Genomic DNA, 20,747 nt, shown 5'->3' on the forward strand with positions numbered 1-20,747 from the left:
TTGGTAGAGTGTAATTACACATTCGGTGCATCATGACTAAAAATAAAAAGTCAGATTGAACTGTGGAGAGGTAGCTTGTTTTTGTCAAAAATGTAGTTTAGTTATGTATTTCATCCATTCATCGTTTTAGATTTTTTCTGGGTCAGTCTTGTATCCACTGATATTCTTTTAGTAATTTTTGTAAGAAAGTGAGTGAGCGTGCTGAACAATTTTTATTGTCATTATTATACGATTGTCATCATTTTACAAATCTACAAAGGTCAAAATGCTCCAGCAAACCACTAGTTGTTTAGTTAGTGTCAATTTACAGGTGAGTGCAAGGTTTTTATTATTTATTGAAAGCAATGTTAGTACACATTGCAGATTTTTGTCATATTGTGCTGGCCTGTGTCACATGGACATAAAAAAATCCACTTCTTGACCATTATGTGGTTTCCTTTAATGCACCACAATGGTTGTTGTACAAATTGATAGATTTCTGCTTTCTGCTGCTATCATTGTAAAGCATAACCAATAAATATAAATGTTACCCTTAAGGTGACTTGACTGCTTTATTGCTGAGACGAATGCTTAGTTGGGTTCTGTGGCTCCTCTGAAGGAACATCTGGCCTTTTCATTACAGAGACAGTCTGTTCCCTGCATTCTTTCTGGAATAGTGGCATTAAGCTTGTACTGTAGAATTTTTAACTTTTTTTTAGATGATAACCAGTTTTGATTGGTGATGTACAAAATGGTGAGGAAACACCTTAAAGCCTTTGTGACTGTAGTTGGCTGAGACAGGCAAGTTTACCATCTCATGTAAAATTTAGATTTCGGTTGTCCACAGTGCTGGGTCATGCATGTGTGCTACATACTACAATTGTGCTATTTTTCAGTCAGTGCTAGAGGAGAAGTGGGGTACCTTGCCCTAGATAAAGACTCCTGCAAAGGCCGTAAATATGTTGAGCAAAAATGCTGGTTATTGCTGGGTGGATTTTTTAATCCAGACTATATGCAGCCAATATGGGGCCATTTAGATGTATATTTAATTTTAATAGTTGCTTTCCCCTTTTATCAATCCAGCCTAAAATCTAAGCCAGCTGACTGAGCATAGACCAGCAAACTGATGAGGACTTACTAATGGAAATGGATGATAATGGCCTACAGACCTCTAACTGTGATACAAGATGGTCACGGCAACTGTCAGGCCTTCCTCACAAGCTCCTACAGCGCCTGATGACTTTCCAAAGGGAAGGAGTGGAGTTTGCTTTGTCAAAGAATGGACGGTAAGCACTGCAGCAGTTTTATATTACACCATAGATTTTGGCCATTTATGTAATTGTCAGATATGTTTACTTGGCCATCAGTCCAAGATATTCAGAAGTGATATATACCTGACTCTGTCCAAAAAATTTAGACTTACAAGTGCATTTTGTCCTTTTCTTGCATCTGTAAAATATAAATATTTATCTATTGCTATATTTACAAATACTAAATCTGCCGTAATTGCCATATATTAGTCTCTGTAATATAAGGTAGAGGCGTGTTTCTAAAATGTGTAATTTTCAGTAACCATAATTCTTACAAGGTGATATCAGTAAACACAGTGTCCTCAAATTTACAAATGCCTTGTAATGCAGTAGAAAAAGTGAAGTAGAAAATGTTTTCAAAGGTAGGGATGGTAATTGAGAAATGTATGTAGTTGAGAACTGCTTCCAAATTGTCCAAAAAAAGTAGAACTTGGAAACATCTGCCCTGCAGCTCAATTTGTTTTATTAATGCTGACATCTTTTTCTTACACTGCAAAACAATGTCATCACATTCATGCATCTATGCTGCGGCAAACTTGTAAGGATGACAGAGGCAATAAATCAGGTCTGTTGACCCTGAAAACCTATGTGGGACTTTTTCCATACAGTAAATTTATCAGGAATCAATAATGGAATCAATGAATAGTCTAATTGGTCCAGTAGACTGAATTGGTAATGGCTTTGCTCTTTCTCAATAAAACTGTATCTATTCCCATCTCTGTCCAGAAGTCTATAGGTCATTTGTATGTTTTAGTTTTTCAAGATTTTCAGCCTGTCATGATCATTAAATTCTGTTTGACAATTTACTGACATAGAGAGAGTTGTGATTCATGATTTAATTGCATTTTCAATTCTTCAAATAGTTTAAGAATATGCATACAAATCATAAAAAAGAGGCGCCAGTTACTGGCATATAAGTGAAAATTATATTTCTGTTTGGCCTGTTTTTCCATTGAAATGCCAAGTATTACAAATTAAATGCCTTGAGATACACAGTTGGTGCACTAATTCTCAACTCTGGTGCCATATCTATAAACAATAGCTGAAGAGAGGATGATGGAAATGAAAGAAAATTTTTTCTAATTTTGAACAACATTATATTCTAATTAACAATACAATTTTGCGAAGGTGCTACCACTAGATTACTGAAATATCCCGCTACTTGGCAAATCTTCCTTTTGTGACCATAATTAGGAGTCTAATTGTCTGTTTTTTCAGTTTTAAAAGTCTTAAAACTTTGACAAAGTAATGATTATCGCAATAATTCCCAATATTGACATATGCACCAAGTTCATCATGTTGTCATTTTGGCTACTGGAATATTAATTGAAATGTGACATTTCTGTTGAAAAATCCCATCATGAAATTCTGTAATGTGTGTCTTAAGTCTTCATATGATATGATCAGTGTGTGAGCTATATGATTAATTAAGAAGTCTGAAAACTCCAAAGTCTATGGGGAATGCATTATAAATTTAGAAGGTTCATATTATACCTTTGAAAAATAATTAAGTCTGCGGGAAGTTTCTTAGTTGCTTTGAAGACTCTAAATGTTTGACAGTGTTGAGAATTAGCAGCAGGAACTGGCCAAGACTCGCCCATTTTCTCCTCTCCGACCAGTCAATGTGCACTCAGGTTCTGGGGAAGGTCAGCACAGGGGGAGCCAATCTGAGCGACACTGCTGTGGTGTGGAGCGGCCATATTGATTCAGGAACACTGGGAGGCACTGCTTTGTTACATGGGTGGGTCAGAAGTCAATTGGCTCTTGCTGCACTGTGTGGACAGCTACCTCAGTCAATTGGCATCAATGTGACAGGAAAAGCAGCCTTGGGTGCTGCTTCTCTCAGGAGACGAGCAGAAGTGGCATTAGCACAAAATATTATAGGTGGAGGAAGCTGAAAGTAGATTTAACACTCATAAAATGTTTTGTATCTGTATGTTTAAAGGCTGCATTCAATATTTATATGAGGTGATGGAGTCAAATGTGTTTTTTGTACTTAATTTTTACCTTCGCCAGGAGGTATTATGATCACTTTGCTTTGCGTGTTTGTGTGTTTGCATGTTTGCGTGTTTGTTTGTTTGTTTGTTTGTTAGCAAGATAACTCAAAAAGTTATTGACAGATTTTCATGAAATTTTCAGGAAATGTTGATATTGGTACAAGGAAGAAATGATTAAATTCTGGTGGGGGGTGGGGGGACAGATCTGTCTTGGTGGAGGACTGCGCTTTCCAAGTGCTTTTCTTGTTTTTTATTGTTTTAGTATAAGGCACAAAACAAACATAGAAGTGGTCACAGGTGCATTCAGACATTTACATACTGTTTACTGTCCACAGATTGAAGGAAAAAGTCCCATTTTTTCCAATACTTTACATCCTTTGTGTTGTAAGCGAATGTTGTTGGTCATCATTTTCCTTAAATGGATATGATTGACAATTTTAATCACCAAGGAGATTGCGAGAGGGTCCTTTTTTTAGCCAATAATTGGTAGGAGTCAAAAGTGTTTTATATGTTGTCGTTGAATATTAACAACATTTCATTTAATCAATTTTGACAGGCTGATATGGCTTTTAAAAAATGATATCTCTAAGTATTTTCAGTATACAGCTTGGTGTTTTGTTTTTTTTTCGCAAAGCCCAGCACAAAATGCCACAAAACATTTTTCATTTATTTGTCAAAATAACAGGACACTTGCATCATGAATCAATATAAAGTCTAATCTTCAACAACTTACAGTAGGCTACAGCGAACATAGTGTAAAGGTGAAAAAATGGTTACAGGAAACCAAAAAATGTCAGGGCTATTTGCTCTAAAAATTGGTTTGAAGTAAAAGAAAAGACATAGAAATATTCTAAAATAAATTAATATCATCAAACCCTGGCTTGTCTCTTACATTCTGTTTTAAAATAAGCAAACCACTGTAACGTCTAATATGTGCATTTAGATTTTCCTAAACAAAATACTCCAGACTCATTTAAGTTCTGAAGTTACTCTAATGGGTTGTCCCTTGTAACTCATATTTTTTTCTGATTGTTCACTTTTTTGGGATTGTATGTCTGAGCTCATGATATATGATTTGTTTTCATTTCTACAGTCAAAACACAGACACAGACATAAACAGGCTTTATTTGTCAGTCAGATTTACATCAAAATGAGATTTCGATCCAATGGCTCAGAGGCAGCAAGAATAAATAAAACAAACACTATATATACAAGATAAATAAATATGCATATAAAACTATGTATTAAATAGTAAAAACTATGTTTCAAGTAAAAGGATCTATAATGCACAGTTGTATTGCACAGCAATAGAGCTTGAACTCCTGAATGGAGCACACATTCAGGACAATGAAAAAAGATGGTGATTTAGACTTGTTTTCAGTCATCAAGATTTTATTTCTGCTTTCAGCAAACTCCTGCAGCTTAAAGGTCCAATTTATAAGATTTATGTTGATTAAGAAGGATCTATTTTCAGGAACACAATATAGTATTTATAATAATGTTTTCATCATCTTCAAAGGATCCATTAATGTCTCCAGATAGAATGGGTTGTTTTTCATTAAGGCTAAATCGCGACGTTTCTCCAGGAGTTCAGAATGGACTTTATCTTCTTCTTTTTTCTGTTTTATAGCAGGTGGCATCCAGTGTTACTGTCATCTATTCTGTCTGAGTGTGGCATTCATACTCTTTAACCAAAAATTCTAGAAGAGACAAAAAATGTCTTTAATGAGACACTTCTTACTAGCCTAGCAATATTAAAGATACAAAGAACCCTTGATGTAATGCCTAAAATGTACATGTACTCGGCTCATTTAAAATTAATATTTGTCTATAAGATGGACAGAACGAAAAAAAAAAGTGTCAAAACGTCAATTTAAAAGTATTGCATGACAGTTTCTACTTCATGATTGTGATATAGTCATTTTTTTCATCCCACGCAGAGTAAACCACTACATAGTGCTCACTAATAAATCATATTTTCATTGTGCACAATAAACACATTACAAAAGACAACCTGAAGTGCAGTGCGTAAAAACAGTCCCATAGAGCTTTGTATGATCATTTACATGTATTTCATTATTATTATTATTTTTTTTATTTCTAGAGATGTTTTGGTTTACAAGAAAAGATTTTGAAGTAAGAGGGGGGAATGGAGCTTTAATTTGCTAGAGTTATAAATGTATTATTTGAAATCATAATAGCTACTCTTCATTATTGGTTTATTTGTTGCAAGTCATGTTGTCATTGCAGTATTTAACAACAGTACTGCAAATTGTCTATTTTCGTCACAGGTCAATACTGTTGTATGTCAAATATATACATCGATCTCATCACCAACGAGTAAATACTAAAAATGCTCAAACTATGATGTCATCAGGGGTGTAAGAATATTGGTACCACAATATATCATGATATTTCACTTCATGATACTGTATCGATATTAAAAGTACTGTATCAATATTTTTAAGTATTTATCCAAATGCAGACATGGCGGAGATTCATTTTTGGTTTTTGTTTTTCTTTTTTGTTTATCATGCTCTTTTATTTATATATTCACATGGGTATTTTGCTCTGTGGTTTGAATACTACAACAATAGTATTGTGATATGGCAGGTCATACATGTAGTTTTTTTAAACTGATAATGGTTATTTCAAGCATCCTAAAAGCATTTTTTACTGTCTGAAAGAGGCAAATGTTATGTTTTTTTTTTATTGGGAATTCACAAACATCATGTTCTGATGTTTGATGATTCAGGGGCTGAACACTACACATTCTTTTCACAATGAATAGAACATGAACATTTAAGCAGGATCTTAAACTGTAATGCCTGTAAAACATTATTTATTTATTTATTTATTTGTGTGTTTTTTATACTGGTAAAGCCACATGTTAAAACATTATTTATCCAAATGCTGCACTTTAGGTTTTTCCAGGAAATGATCTTTTAACAAATATTGCCTTGTTAACAGTATCGTGATATATGTCTTATCGGGATCCTAGTATTGTGATTTGTATCATATTGCCAGATTCTTGCCAATACACACCCCTAGATGTCATCATTTTTTTCTTACCAAAGGTTGTGTCTTCATTCTGGGAAATCTCACTGTATCTCTATCTTCAATAGCTTAAAAGAGCCATATGACATACGGCTGAAAGACACTTTTGGATTAGGCAGAATAATTCTGCAATTCTGCAAATGTAGGATATCACCATGTGGAAATAGATGAGGCAGGCTGAGAGGAAAAAAGGTAAATGGCAGTCCTTCATTATAAAGTAACTCCTGGAATGCAGTGAACATCATAGATTGATGTTAGATTTCCAACAGTGTGGGAGGATCCGTAGGTGGATTTTTCCTTTAAATCTCATCCTGATTGTGTTTTTTCACATCCAGAGCATCAAGAGTACCGAACCAAAACATCAAATGTTGTTGCAATTCAAATACTTACGCAGCCCGCTGAATCTGTCTGTGCTGTCTGTGTAGGAGGGTGAGTGAATTTTATGGAGCTAGATGACGGGTAATGTGGGAACGTTGTGGTACTGTACGACAATAAAAACCCATGAGATGTGGTTGATTGTATTGTTTGGAAAGTTGGGCAGAAGTTCGGTATTTGAGAGCTGACATTTTTGTACATTTAGCTATTTTAAAACAGAAAATTCATTGGGGTGCAGCAGTAAAATACAGCAAAAACACGATCTTCCCAGATATGTAAAACTTTGGAGCGAAAGTTTGTCCACTTAAACTTCTTGGTCGCTTCCATTACAGCGTCGGCTGTGTTGTGATGCAGTACATGTCCACGCTGCTATGATTTGTCCAAAATATTATTGTAAATGACTGCTTGTGATTTGATTGAATAAGGCCCGCTCTGCTGATGCAAAAGGAGATCAATAAGCAGACTGTGTTGTCTCGCTCTGTGATGGTCAAATTACTGCGAGGTCCATTCCAGAGAAATTGTCTGCTGTGTAAACATACAAGTTGATGTATATTAATGCCACATTTGTAATGGCCTATATGTATTGTTTATCATATAGGGACAGCAAACAGAGTGCTTCCATTAAATCATTTGCAGTAGTCAGCAGAACATTTGGAGATACAGTATCTCTAGCACCGTTGAGAGTCTGTGCTCAGAGCTGTTATCTGATATAAGCTACTGGCACCTTCATGTGATCCATTTTTTTTTTTTTTTTTGTAGATGAGGAGAAGAAAAGAAAGAAATCTCATTTAATTGCCTCAATTACGGTATTTACTTTTTAAGGTGTCATATATAACAATTTTCATTTGCTCTTCATAAAAAATAGCTCTTATTATAGGTTATAGATGTTAGGAAAGTAGGAGATCTGCTTTATTATAGACCATGAAAAATGTAATTTTACTCCCCATTAGTAACCTGTAGTCGTAATAGCCAGTTTTCAATGATAGCATCCATCCAGGACATAAAGAAGAGATTACAGAACCAAAGGAAAGTACCGGTATATGACAAGTTAACTCCATAACCAGCCGGAGTTTGTGTGATCGGGGAAGGACAGACAGATGATGATGATGTGAATTATGTCAAACAATTATAGTATATCATATTAATTTAAGCAATCAATGCACTCCTGAACAGCGTGTTTAGAATACTGATGTACTGCACCATTTTCCTTCCGTCAGATTTGGAGGTTTTGTAGGAATTATGTCATTGAATCATTGCATTGATTTATATTTTTGCATTATAATAGAGAAAAATGAATCATGTGCAGTAATGCGTCAGCTATATTAATGTGAGTGTTTCTCTCCGACATATTCACCAACATCTGAGATTATTATAGCATTATGAAAGTGAAATCACAGTAAATATTGCACTCAACAGTCATAGTTAGATAAATAGTGATAAATTCTGCCAAACATAAATGTCAAATGCACTGTAAATACAATATACTTGACTTGAAATATTAGAAACTGACATATTTCAGCTCATGGCGTTCTACACTCATACTAGTAGTGATGCTGTTTATTAATAGATTCATATTATAATAACATGTACTTAAGACACTACTTATGTATGAAAGACAAGAAAAGATAGGAGATAGCTAGGGATTAAAGTTTCTGGGCTTAAACTTTTCTTTTAAATTCATGCTTTTAAGACATCATGTCTGATCGGTGTAGAAAAAAAACAGACTTATTCTCTTCCACCAAAGGCCACTTTGTTTTGATTTTAGTTCACTTAGATTTAATAGCAGCGCTGCACTGTGAACCCATATCTGTGTGTGAATTCCTACCGGGGGCCAAGCGTGGCACAGCACCTTTTGAGTCAGTCTTTTGTGCAGCCCAACCTCTGAGCACTTTTTCCTCTGACCGTCGCTCACTACAGGTCCAGTCCTCCCAAAAAGAACCTGAACAGAGCCAGAAAATTGGGGTTAGACACGGGGCCAGACAACACATCAATGCACAGAGGTCAAAGCCATCAAATAATCGTAGCCAGCTTGGGAGGTAGGGGAGCCCATTTCCTGACACTTTGGGGCTTGTGGGTTTCAGAGATAACATTACAAAAGATGCGGCGACGGGGACCGTGCCGTCGTCAGGCAACAGCACTGCAGCATCCTCGCAGTCTCAAACCGTCAAGACGACACTCAGGTTATTTAAAGGAGGATGATTAATGTGTTGAGAAATGGCAAGCACCTGCCCCAGCCAGCCTCCCTCCCCAGTTTGCGAGCGTAGGTGTGTGAGTGTGGGTGTATGCACAAGCACAAGTGTGTGTGTGTGTGTGTGTGTGTGTGTGTGCATGAATGTGTGTTCATTTACATGCGTTGCATTTATGGGCACAGTTCCTTTTGTTCATGACTGTGTGTGAATATTTTGCGCATTTTTTGTATCTTGGTGTGCTGTCGTGTGCATTTTTTCACGCACATGCAGGCTGGTGTGTGTGTGTGTGTGTGTGAGGGTGTGTGTGTGTGTGTGTGTGTGCGTGTGCACGTGTGCGTGTGTGCATTGCGCTGACTGGGCCAGTGTGCTGGCAATTAGAAAAACCACCAGTGGCAAGGTGCACATTAATCATGTTCCTCAGCTGAAAGAGAGAAATGGGGCGGAGATGGGGGGAGGAGGAGTAGGAGGAGGAGGAGAAAAAATAATGAGAGAGTGTGTCTGAGGTATTCAGAGCCGCTCAGTTACACTGTTTGGTCTGACATGATGTTGGAAGCATTTATGAATAAGCAAGGTCATGACAATAGGCCCAAACCCAGCGGGCAGGGAGAACCAGAGGTTGATCTATCTGCACTTTCTCCACGGGGACAACTTCAGCTGAGGAATGTGTCTTGCTTTCATTGTTCTTGATAATGTATAGTGTAAAGGGAAGCGAACTGGCTTGTTTTATGGCTGCTAAAACATGATGTATCAGAGTCAAGAGGCAGCCAAAAGAGGGGAGCTGTTACCTCTGTCGTAGCTTTAGTTTCCATAATAAAATAATGTCATAAAACATACTTGAAAATGTGCATAGGAGAAGTCTGCTTCTGCACAGTTGAATTTGCAAGTATTATTCTAGTACTCATATTAAACAAATGGATGTGCGCTGTATGGCTACTGATGCCCACGCACTTTTGGAACAGCTACTTTTAACATGTATTTAGTATCATTTCTAATATCTTCCCACTGACGATTTCAGTGACATGTTTTAACACAATGGATAAATGTTGCTGTTGCAAAATAATAAGATAAGATAAGATGAAATTTGTAGTGTTACTTCATGCAGCATAAGGATAGTAATATTAAAAATAAGGATTAAAGTAAATATATAAAAAGTATAACAATATTTACCAAATATGAAAACTACAGAATGTCTATAAAGTCTCTTTACAATTTAACAAATTTATTGCAAAAGCAAATGACCAAACATATCTGTGGAAATTATTACAGAATCAGTGGTAGATACTGATGTTTTTTGGCCTCATTTGATATACCTTTATAGCCATAAGTTGCACGAAGCACATCAAGATGGTACTGGATTCCTTGCCATGTACCATAGTCTAATTAGTGGTGGCAATGGCATTAGTGATCTTTTGCTTCAGGTCGTTGATATCCTGTGTCTTTGTTCATCACACAATATCTTTAACATAACCCCATAGAAAGAAATGTTGTTTTAATAACCCAAAATACACCTTGTGCCTTTTCTTGAGGAGTAGCCATTATTTAGGATTTATTTAACAGACCCTATTCCATCAACAGGGTACCTGAAACACATAAATGCAATGTGATTATAAACTTTGTCAACCACTGAGTACATAGAACAAATCTGATTAACATAGAGAGTTTGTGGACACTCTGTATAAAGTAGAACTCAATAAAAACAGCAGTAATAAATAAATACTGAATATGTGTGTCTGTATTATGATTACCACTCATTTACTTGAAGTTAGTGGCTGTTCTGCTGTTCCCCAACACCTTGTCCACATCCACAAAGTCTGCATACTCTTTAGTAGAAACTAAAAACTGTGTTTGATACCGCTTCATCTGCCAAAGAAAGTCTGTGTTCCAATATGAAGCTTGGTATTTCAGAAAGTTTACTTTTCCAAGGCAAACAAGCAAACAGAACAATCACGACTCCTGTGAACATATTCCCTCCTAGAGGTCTATATCAGTCCCATATGGCTGCTTTACACTTTGGTTTTGAGTTTGGGACATATCAACAGATAAAAAGCCCTCTTAACATCTTCATGACAAGTACAGGGAAGATTATTAAAAGGTCAGTTACGATAATGAGTTATGAGTGACACATCACTCTCTCATCATAGGAACAAAACAAAAACAAAACAGAATAAATTGCAACTGTATCTGCTCAAACCCCTATCAGATCTTGCATGCTGTGTTATTCATGTTCTGTAGTCTTGCTGGGAATTGGATGACCCCACCATGGTCTGTACAAAGAGCTGCATCAGACCCAGAGTAGAAGCAACAAAAAAAATTCCAGATCGCAGCCACACTGCTTAAACTCAAAGCACTGGTGCATTCCTAAATTTCGAGTGACAGACTTGTAATACGTCCAAGAGCAGCTGACTCTTAGGTGGCATTTTCACCTCACAGCTGTCACTGTGTTTGTGGTGTGCATCCGCTGCACCCAAAAAGGTTTGAGAGGGCAGGTTGTGACACGAGTTTTTTTTTGTTTTGGTTTTTTTAATGTGACTCCTTAGATAGATAGAGAGACTGCTGACTTATGAGGGAGATGAAAGGTGCAAATGTGAATATAGTCAGTGTGTATGAATATCAGAATAATATCAATTTAGTATCTTTATCTTAAGATGTAAGGCAGGGATGTCAAACTCATTTTTGTCCAGGGGCCATTTGCAGCCCAGTATGATCTGAAGTGGACCAGACCAATGACATAGTAACAGTGGAAAAAAAGTAAAATTACATTATGAAAGTGTTTACATCTACAAAGTTTCCTTAAAAATGTGAATAACATGAACAACCTGAAGTTTCCTAAGAAAACTTTTAACAATATTATGCGTCAGTTTATCATTTACACTATGTGCATTACAACTTACAGAACACAGTGGATCTACAAATATAAAAAAAATATTTAATAACAGGTAGAATATAATTAAAATTCCACTTCCTCTCATAAGACATTTCAGGTTGTTCATATTTGTTCCGGTTATTCACATTTTATGTGACAGAATAGTTTACAAATTGCCTCAATTTTATGAAATTGTACTTTTTACACTAAAACAAAAAGAACATTTTGGAGTTGTCATTATTTATAGCTTATTCTGATAGTATTTTACTGGTCTGATCCATTTTAGATCATATTGGTCTATATGTGACTCCTGAAATAAATTGATTTTAACACCATTGATTGTCAATATCTTAATTTATGGGTACTTCTATGAAACTGGGTACATTTTGGTACCTGGTAGTTTGCCAGCTTTTTAGACCCAATAATAAAAGGTAAATGTAGAGATATTTCCCCCCAGGATGTACCTAATGATAACCTCAGATAAATGCAAAAAAATTATATATATATACTCTTGCTCTGAGCCATCCCAAAATTAATGGGTTTTTAATAAAATATTGGAGCCAAAAACAGGACCAAAATTAGGACATGAAAAGCTACCTAGGTGTCAGTGCGTTTTATCTAGAAAACATGGCTGTAAATGGTCTTATATACCGCTATAAATAAAGACCATGTGTTAAATTTCATGATCCTTGTGGTTTTTCTAATCCAGACATGTGGGTTTTTCGTGAGTCTCAGTCTCATTCCAGGTTTTGTGTGTAACTCATCATGTCCACTTTTGTTACAAGCAGAACCTGTCCAGTTAAACACATATAAATCACAAATGATTTTGCAACAGTGGTCCTTTTTGTGAAACACTCTGCCTTGCATAATTAGTTCAATTCCCAAAATGTACCTGTGAGAGAATAAAAATATTAAAAAAAATAGTAGCATGTAATTTTTGTGTCCTTTTGACCATGTTACATGCAGATTTTTGTATTAAATATAATGTAAAATAATATAAAAATGTGTTTTATCTGAAAAATAGTTTCTCTTTTATCTCAGTAAGTGTTTATTTTTTAAATTGACCCAAAGTGCTTCCAAGCTTGCTTCCTAACATTAGTCTACATCTGGTTTGAATTCTTAGCCCCCATGTCCTGTTTTTAGGGACCAGTTTCAAAACCACTTTCATAGAAGCACCCTTATGCATTTCAAAAATACATCCCACAGGCCAAAATGGATCCTGTGGTGGTTCAGTTTTGGCTCGCGGGCCTTATATTTGACACCTGTGATGTAAGGGATGCTACCTGATGTAAACTGATTTCTTTGCCTCAAAATCCATCTAATAAAGTTTTGTCTTTTTTGTTTGTTTTACAGATGTATGATCGCTGATGAGGTAAGCAGACACAACGCTGGCTCAGGAAATCTATAACCCCCCCCTCAAAAAAAAAAAAAAAAAATTAACCTGGGACTGTGCTGCATGCCTTCCAAATTAATTTGTCAGGCCTGTGCAACACTCCCACGTGCCTAATCAGTTTTGACACTAGAATCATTCTGAGACCTTATTACTCTTGGGCCTCACATCAGCTCGGCCGTCATATGCAATTTACCGCAGAGTCGGCGTGCGATTGACTTGTTTTTCTCCCCCTTCACTGTGCGTTGATTTGGTTGGTCCAGATGGGTCTTGGGAAGACGGTTCAGGCCATCGCTGTGGCGTACACCTACAGGCAGGAGTGGCCTCTCCTGGTGGTGGTGCCGTCGTCCCTGAAATATCCCTGGATTGAGGAGCTGGAGAGGTGGATACCTGAGCTGCAGCCTGGAGACATCAACCTGGTGGAGAACAAGAGCGACACCATGTAGGTCATCTGAACACGCCCCTCTGCGTCTCCGCTTCTAAAATATAAATGCATATGGTTGATTCTGGCCTCATAGATAACTGATTCATTGACTTTCTGTCTCTTTTAAAGCCGCACTAATTATTGCTCTTATATTAAAAATGGGTCAATATGTGTAAATTGACTGTATGGTAAGTCTAGAATTTGTTTGATATTGATATATTTTCAAAATACAGCACAGTTTTTTTATTGTCTCGTAAACCCATCCCCAATCTCCTTCTGTGTCTGCAAACCTGGCCTGAGCAGAAAATAGCCATATATCATGAAAGATAATCAAACTGTCTTGTGTTAACCAAAATTCCTGCTTATTCCTCAGCTAGAATATGATACAAACCATTTATGTAGCTTGTTATCGGTTAAATATAGCTCAAAATTAGCTGGAATATCTTATTAAGTCAAAGTTAGGTATGTTTTTGTTAAGTTTTAATTTATTAATGATTATGCTTGACAAGATAATTTTTCTTTGTAGAGAAAAAAAAAACTCATTTCCCAGAGGCAAGGAAATTCCTTTTTTCCAGTGTGTGAATGGTGCAATTTGGAGAAAAACAATAATATTTTTTGGGTTTTTTTTCATTTTCAAGATTGTCTAAAAAAAAATCATTGAATGCCTACATTTATGAAAATGGGAAATCATTTCAAAGCAAATGAGTGAGCTTATATGTGGATTACTCGACAAAACAAATCCTCAGAATAATGTTAAACTGTAAATACTTTTTTATTTCCAACATATGTCAGGCTCAGACAACATGAAACCTTCATAATATCCTCCAATACCCAATTCCAGTCACCTTAACCACATCACCAAAAAACAACACAATGAATCGCATGTTATCTAATGTCAATCTCCAGGTCTGTTCCAAGTCTCCATAACTTGTAAATATGTTCAGGATATCTATGCAAACTAAATAATCCGACATGTTATGTCTGTATTGCATAGGATTATTTAAATGAAAGGTTGCAGGCATTATTTGGATCTAAACGGAAGTTGTCCATATGCTATGGGCGGCAAAGTAATTTTTGCTGACTCTTGTTCAGATCACCCCCTGGATTTAGCATTTAGAGGTTATAATTGGCCTAAAGAGATGAAAAAAGAATGTGAACACACTTGGTCAGCCAAGTCGGTGTGAAGCTGAGGCAAGAACCAGCGGTGTGATAGACAGACAAGTTGGTCCTGACAAATTAATCTCAAAGTGTCCCTCGGTGTCAGGAGCCAGCAGGGGCCGATGTTTGACAGAGCTGACAGACAAATCATGTCAAGGCGACATCTGCAATATTGAACAAGAGCTGAAATTTCCAATGCAGGAAGTGGAAAAATGCTGCTGTGGGAGAAATGTGCCTCATTTTCACAGTGGTTTGTATTGATTCAGGTTTGCAGTATATTTCTGCATTGTTGACTAATGTGGCATATAAGCCCGAAGAACAGCATATCCTTACTTTTACTGTCGCCTCAACTTTCCCCTTAGTTGCTTTAGTTTTTATTTTTGAATGAAACAAACTTTCCACATTGGTGGCTTGGAGGAAAACAACTCCCCACATCACATCACAGATGAGGCGCAAAGAGGTTGTGAAACCCCTCTGGGGAAAAAATGCGTCCTTGAACCCGATGTGTTAATGACTGAACAGGGAAGCAGGAGGAAATTATGCAGCACCTCCTCTCAGTGTTTTTTGACTCACTTGTTTTGTCGAACATGAATGGCACCTTAGGTTTATTTCAGCTCGGAAAATGTGTGTGTGGCGAAGGCAAAGAGTAAGAGCCTGACAGAAGCTGGAAGTGTTTTTGATTTCTTGGCGGCCCTTATTGAGCCTCATGCAGCTGAACGTCGCCTTTATGGTTCCACATTCGGTGTTTGTTTGTTTATCTGTGACTGCGCCTGTGTAGCTGTGTGTTTGTGTTAGGACTGTGTGTAACCTGGAAAATATAGATATTGCATTGCTGCTTCAGAATGGATTCCTTAACTGCTGAAGAGGAATTGTACGAGGAACCTACAGCCCCAGATTGTGGATCTGTGCATCTCTGCCACACATCGTTTTTGCCTTAAGGTGTCGGTTTCCAGTACAGTAAACACTTACACATGTAAACAGATGTGAAGTGTCAATTTAACTGTTGACACACAACACACACCACAGATTTTTAAAAAACTTGTCACTGCATTTGTCAAATTTAACCATACACTTCAAACTAATAAACACTATGATATCTTGGTTTTCCATAATGCAACGACACAGTAAATAAAAAAAAGTCAGTTGCGGTTGAAAAGTCAACAGAATTATCTCCATTCTTTTCTTACTTGTCCTTGACCCTGAGGAAAACATAATGAGGTCAAGGAAAGATGTGAAGGAGAATTCATAAAGATTTAGAAAAAAAGACAACTATAGTGCAGAAGCAATCTGACTTTGCTAAGTAATTATGCAATGTAGGAGCTTATTTGCATATTTCAGCTAGGATGAAACTACAGTGTTGAGAAGATGGACTACTAAAAGCGCATTTTAGATGCTCATTTCTGAACGTATTGTTTCATGCATGGACAACCTGGTTAAAAATATGATTTCATTACCAAGGTTGGAATTGAAATGGAAAATAGGCTGTTAGTCAGAAAAGTGTGAGAAAATACTTGTGACATCGACAGCGGTTTCTCACACTTACCTCCTGTCCACTCCTATTTATCGACATGAGTCAGACCTATAGATCTACTGTACAGATCATCAGTCTAACACAATGCACACTCTCCCACCTCATTAGTTTGTTCACCAAGAGGGTTATTTCATGGTAATTACATTTGCAGTCAGTTTACCACATGCACAGTTAGTTTACTTGAGTTGGTATGTATTTATTTCAACCACACACTGTTTATATGGGGTGCATTCACATTAAAACTGTATGGTAATTATTATACTTTTATATTATAGTTGGCATTTTGTTGTTTAGTTGCTGTTATTTGAAGTACATTTATGTTGCATTTACCTCCTTTATAGACCAAGTTATTATATTCTTGGTATTTAATTTGTTTTGCATATATTAGGGGCAAATAAAAACCCACTTTTTTGATATATTAATCCCATCTCCTCTTTGCTTTGCCACTTAGTCTCTTACATTACATTATATTGTGTTATCGGATTATCATCTCAATAGATAAATGATTGTGATGTACTGTACAAAATATGTCAATAATGATTCCAGCGCCAGCAGGTTTAATAATTGATATTTTCCTGCTTCTCCTTTACAGTATACTTAATATTATTGGGTTGAAGACCAAACAAGACATGTGAGAACAAGCATTTTTCACCAACTTATGATGTTTTATTGATCAAACAATCTATCTGTTATTTGAGAAAATAATTGACAGATTTGTCGATAATGAAAATAACTGTTAGTTGCAGCTGTGGTCCAGTGTATCTTCTGCTAAGGGAGATAGAAGAAGAAACATTAAAGCTCCTTTCTGCAGCACTTAGAGAGTTCGACTGTCTCTTATCATGGCTGCCACTTTGATACTTCCAGGCCATTTCACTCAGGTAGGAACCTTCCCAGGCAAAACAGAGGATTTGACCTCAACTAAGCTGTGGTAACCTCAATGATATTATGAAGGACAATAGAAGTTATTTGAGTAGGTCATTTGGGTTAATTATTAAGTTGTTTTTTTTTTTCTTTTTAACAATTTTCATGTCTCTACCGGTGACTGTAAGGACTATTTTTAGTTCCATATGTGAGTGGTAGTAATTGATGTGTGTCCTTGCTCCTCCAGGGGCATCAGCCGAAGTAAGGTGACCGTGCTGGGCTACGGTCTGCTCACCACCGATGCTCGCCTGCTGGTCGAGGCTCTGAGCAGGCAGCGCTTCAACGTGGTCATAGTGGACGAGTCACATTACCTAAAGTCCCGGAACGCAGCGAGAACCAAGATCCTGGTTCCATTAATTCAGAGTGCCAAGCGAGCCATCCTCCTCACTGGTACCCCGGCCCTGGGCCGCCCTGAAGAGGTAGAATAATAAACTTTTTTTTTTCATTTGAATATATTGATATTGATTTATTTTACTTTTCTCTGCTATACCAAAGCAGCTATTTTCCAGTTGCATTTAAATCTCCTTCATAACAGGCACTGTACTTTTAATTTAGAATAAACAAAGGGCTTAAGAGGAAAGAACAAAGAAATAGTTTAACAGATTATGGAGATTCATATTCCTCAGAAGGGATTCAGCACTTATAATCACGATAAAATTAGTCGGACAGGGAGTTAACACTGGTTTCAGCTCTGGTCCCCCCAGCTCACAAAGGTGTTTCACTTTATAGGACAGGTAGATCGCCATGGTAACTTAGCCTGCAGAGGTAACATACTCCAGAGCAGATCCAAAAAGCCAATTAACTCTCACCAGCATCACTTATCCTCGAGGATCCCGTGGACTTATTTCAATAACCTTTGTTGCAAAAACTTCATTTACAAAACCCGATATGAACAGACACTGCACAGCAATAAATGAGACAAGTAATAAAAAGAAGCACACGAAGGGGTGGGGGGGGACTATTGAATTTAGAGACAATAAGACGGGCTGTTCACAGGACAACGGTGTTTGGAGAGCGGCAGAGCCATTTCCCTCTCCATAATGATTTATGATATCATTTTATATATGTTATATTGAGGCCGTAGATTGCAGCCATATTCCTTCAATGCAGACCCGGTAGATGTGGTGGACTTTGTGAATAGAAAATCTTTTTATAGTCTCAATCTAAGGACACAATACAGTATCAATAACAAGTGCTGCCTGTCCACTGTACGCTAATGATAGGGCAGTGATAAAGCTTTGTGCTTAGGCATTCACAGCATCTCTTCTTTTCCTCCAGTGATCCTCTTTGGCCTCAGCAGTCTTACTGTTTGACAGTTTATTTTATTATTATTATTTTTTTTTTAGTGCTGCATATGCATCATTAAAACAAGCCTCGATGATGGCTTAATAGTTGTCAGTTCCTTTACACTACTTTCTAATTATGGAGCTAATTATATATTTAAGTTCTTCAACACAAGCCTAAGCCTATTTTGTAACTATTGCCTTTATAATTCTGCATACCATACAGAATATTCCTATTTCACATCTTGAAAAATAGGTCACGTATATTCAAAGCTGTGTAGTTTTTGGCAGGAGCTTGTTAAACAAAAGCAAATGCCTTTTGTCTTACTGATTGGTGTGTATGGGTTAAAAATCTCTGCCACGTAAGCAGAAAACGAAGAGTGCTGAAGTCAAAGATGACATAAAAGCTCAGAGTAAAAAAACATTTTTAGACAATCTTTGACACTTAGGAATTTAGCCATTGTGATGTAGCATCATTTAGAGGTCAGAGCAGATAATTCTGGTGGGAAAAATTACAGAATGGCAGAGCCTGTGCTACTATAGAATTGGCAATACTAAGTGTAAAAAGCACAGTGATGGCGACCACACAAGTAACGCTCATCCATATGGATCACATCCACAGCTGCAACACCTTGTCAATCAAACAATGCCAATACTGCATCTAGTGTAGAAAGCACCAGGACATGTCAGTCAGCCCTGAGACACACACCATATATCTAGTTTTACTCGAAACAACTGAAGGAATACCTTCATATAATCAGGTCAGCTGCGTTCTTTTTAGAGAATTTCAGAGAATTTCTTAAAGTTACTACTTGATGTACGTATATTAATAGATTATTTTAGAATCTGCGTGTGTGTGTGGGACACACACACACACTCACACACACACACATTTGTTTCCTGTATTTTCACATTGCACTGTATGTTTTCTTATTGTGTTAATGAAGTCTTTCTCTTATGTTTTCTTTCTGCAAGTCATTTTTCAGTTGTACTTAAAATCATGGCAGCAGAATAAACCACTTCTAAATGCAGCAGAGACATGAATTAGTCACATTTCTGCCCAATGCTGCTATTAATGTCTTAAAATACTTTTAAAAATTAAAGTGAAAGACTTTGTAGGGTAGCTAAAAATGGTGTTATTTGATGTTTTTAAAAAAAAAAGGTCAGGGTTTTACCTACCATTTTAAGTCTTATGTACAATATCAAAGTAATGAGTGCACTACCTGAGACAAAATGATATTAATTCAAAACTAACTCAATAAATTTCCAAGGCTGTAGCTCATAGACATCTGACCTCTTCATCAAGTTTTATTTTAAAATTTTGGATGTGTTCTTTCTGAAAATGTTGTACAAAGCTAAGGTTAAAATATTTTCTAAAATTATGTGACATCATGTATTTTCTTTATTGAAATCATACACTTTTCTTGCAAGAGGACTCCTGAAATGATTGGTATACTTCAAATATGATAGTTGGCAAAATAAATTAATTCACAAATGCTTTACTTTTCATCTGTCTGTGGTCATCAAGCACCTGATTGGTTCCGTATCTCAATGAAAATTACACTGAAATAAGTAATGAACATTTATTAGATCATATATATATATATATTTAAAAAGAGTGAACAACAGTACAGATGAGACAGAAACAGGATAGACTTATACTGTTGTGTTGTACAGTCAGCATTTATCAGAATATTTAACATTTATTTTCTAGCGCTCCAGTAAAAAAAATATTATTTAACTATTCTTTCTATCTTGAAGGTATTTCAGTGAAGTTTTGCATTGAAGTTCCTCTAAAGTATTTCCAACAAGAGCTGAATTAATACTGCAACTAAATATCTGTTCCACATAGTGGTTACTTGTGTCCTTGATTAGTGTGAATAAAAAATAAATTGATCCTTTCACCAAAAAAAAAAAAAAACATCTGTGCAATTATTAGGAAAACCTTGTAATGGTTCAAAATTCTGTGAAAATGAGTGCAGTTTTTAATCAAATAACATCAAATCTTTTTGTGAGAAAATCCTCCAATTCCCACAACCACAAAAATGAGCACCCCCCACCCCCACCCCACCAGAACACTAGGGAAAACCCTGTAAGAGTGGGCTTCAGCAAAACTAACTTAATAAACCAGTTCCTCAAAGCTGACATCATAGCTTTTGTTTTTAGACTCGCGTGTTGACTACGTTGAGGTGTCTTTGTGAGATGAGCTTCAGATCCCACTGTCGTCTAACTGACACACTGCTGTGAGAAAAACTTAATTATTGCCTCGA

General features: G+C 36.5%; 2 protein-coding genes across 3 annotated transcripts in view; both read left to right on the top strand.

Annotated features, from left to right (window-relative positions):
* Window positions 1-20,747, top strand: part of LOC115434446 (ly6/PLAUR domain-containing protein 6-like) — a 1,359,089-nt gene that overhangs the window by 1,196,690 nt on the left and 141,652 nt on the right.
* Window positions 1-20,747, top strand: part of zranb3 (zinc finger, RAN-binding domain containing 3) — a 133,194-nt gene that overhangs the window by 1,709 nt on the left and 110,738 nt on the right. For 2 of the 3 annotated variants that reach the window (XM_030156289.1, XM_030156282.1), the window contains 4 exons: window positions 1,063-1,265; window positions 13,124-13,142; window positions 13,424-13,602; window positions 17,382-17,613. In XM_030156289.1, the coding sequence (XP_030012149.1) occupies window positions 1,120-1,265; window positions 13,124-13,142; window positions 13,424-13,602; window positions 17,382-17,613 (576 nt within the window). In that variant the 5' untranslated portion in view covers window positions 1,063-1,119. Of the gene's footprint in view, window positions 1-1,062; window positions 1,266-13,123; window positions 13,143-13,423; window positions 13,603-17,381; window positions 17,614-20,747 lie in introns of those variants that run through there. The other variant, XM_030156297.1, reaches the window with a different exon arrangement.

This window comes from Sphaeramia orbicularis, chromosome 2, assembly GCF_902148855.1.
Source record: "Sphaeramia orbicularis chromosome 2, fSphaOr1.1, whole genome shotgun sequence".
Classification (NCBI taxonomy): Eukaryota; Metazoa; Chordata; class Actinopteri; order Kurtiformes; family Apogonidae; genus Sphaeramia; species Sphaeramia orbicularis.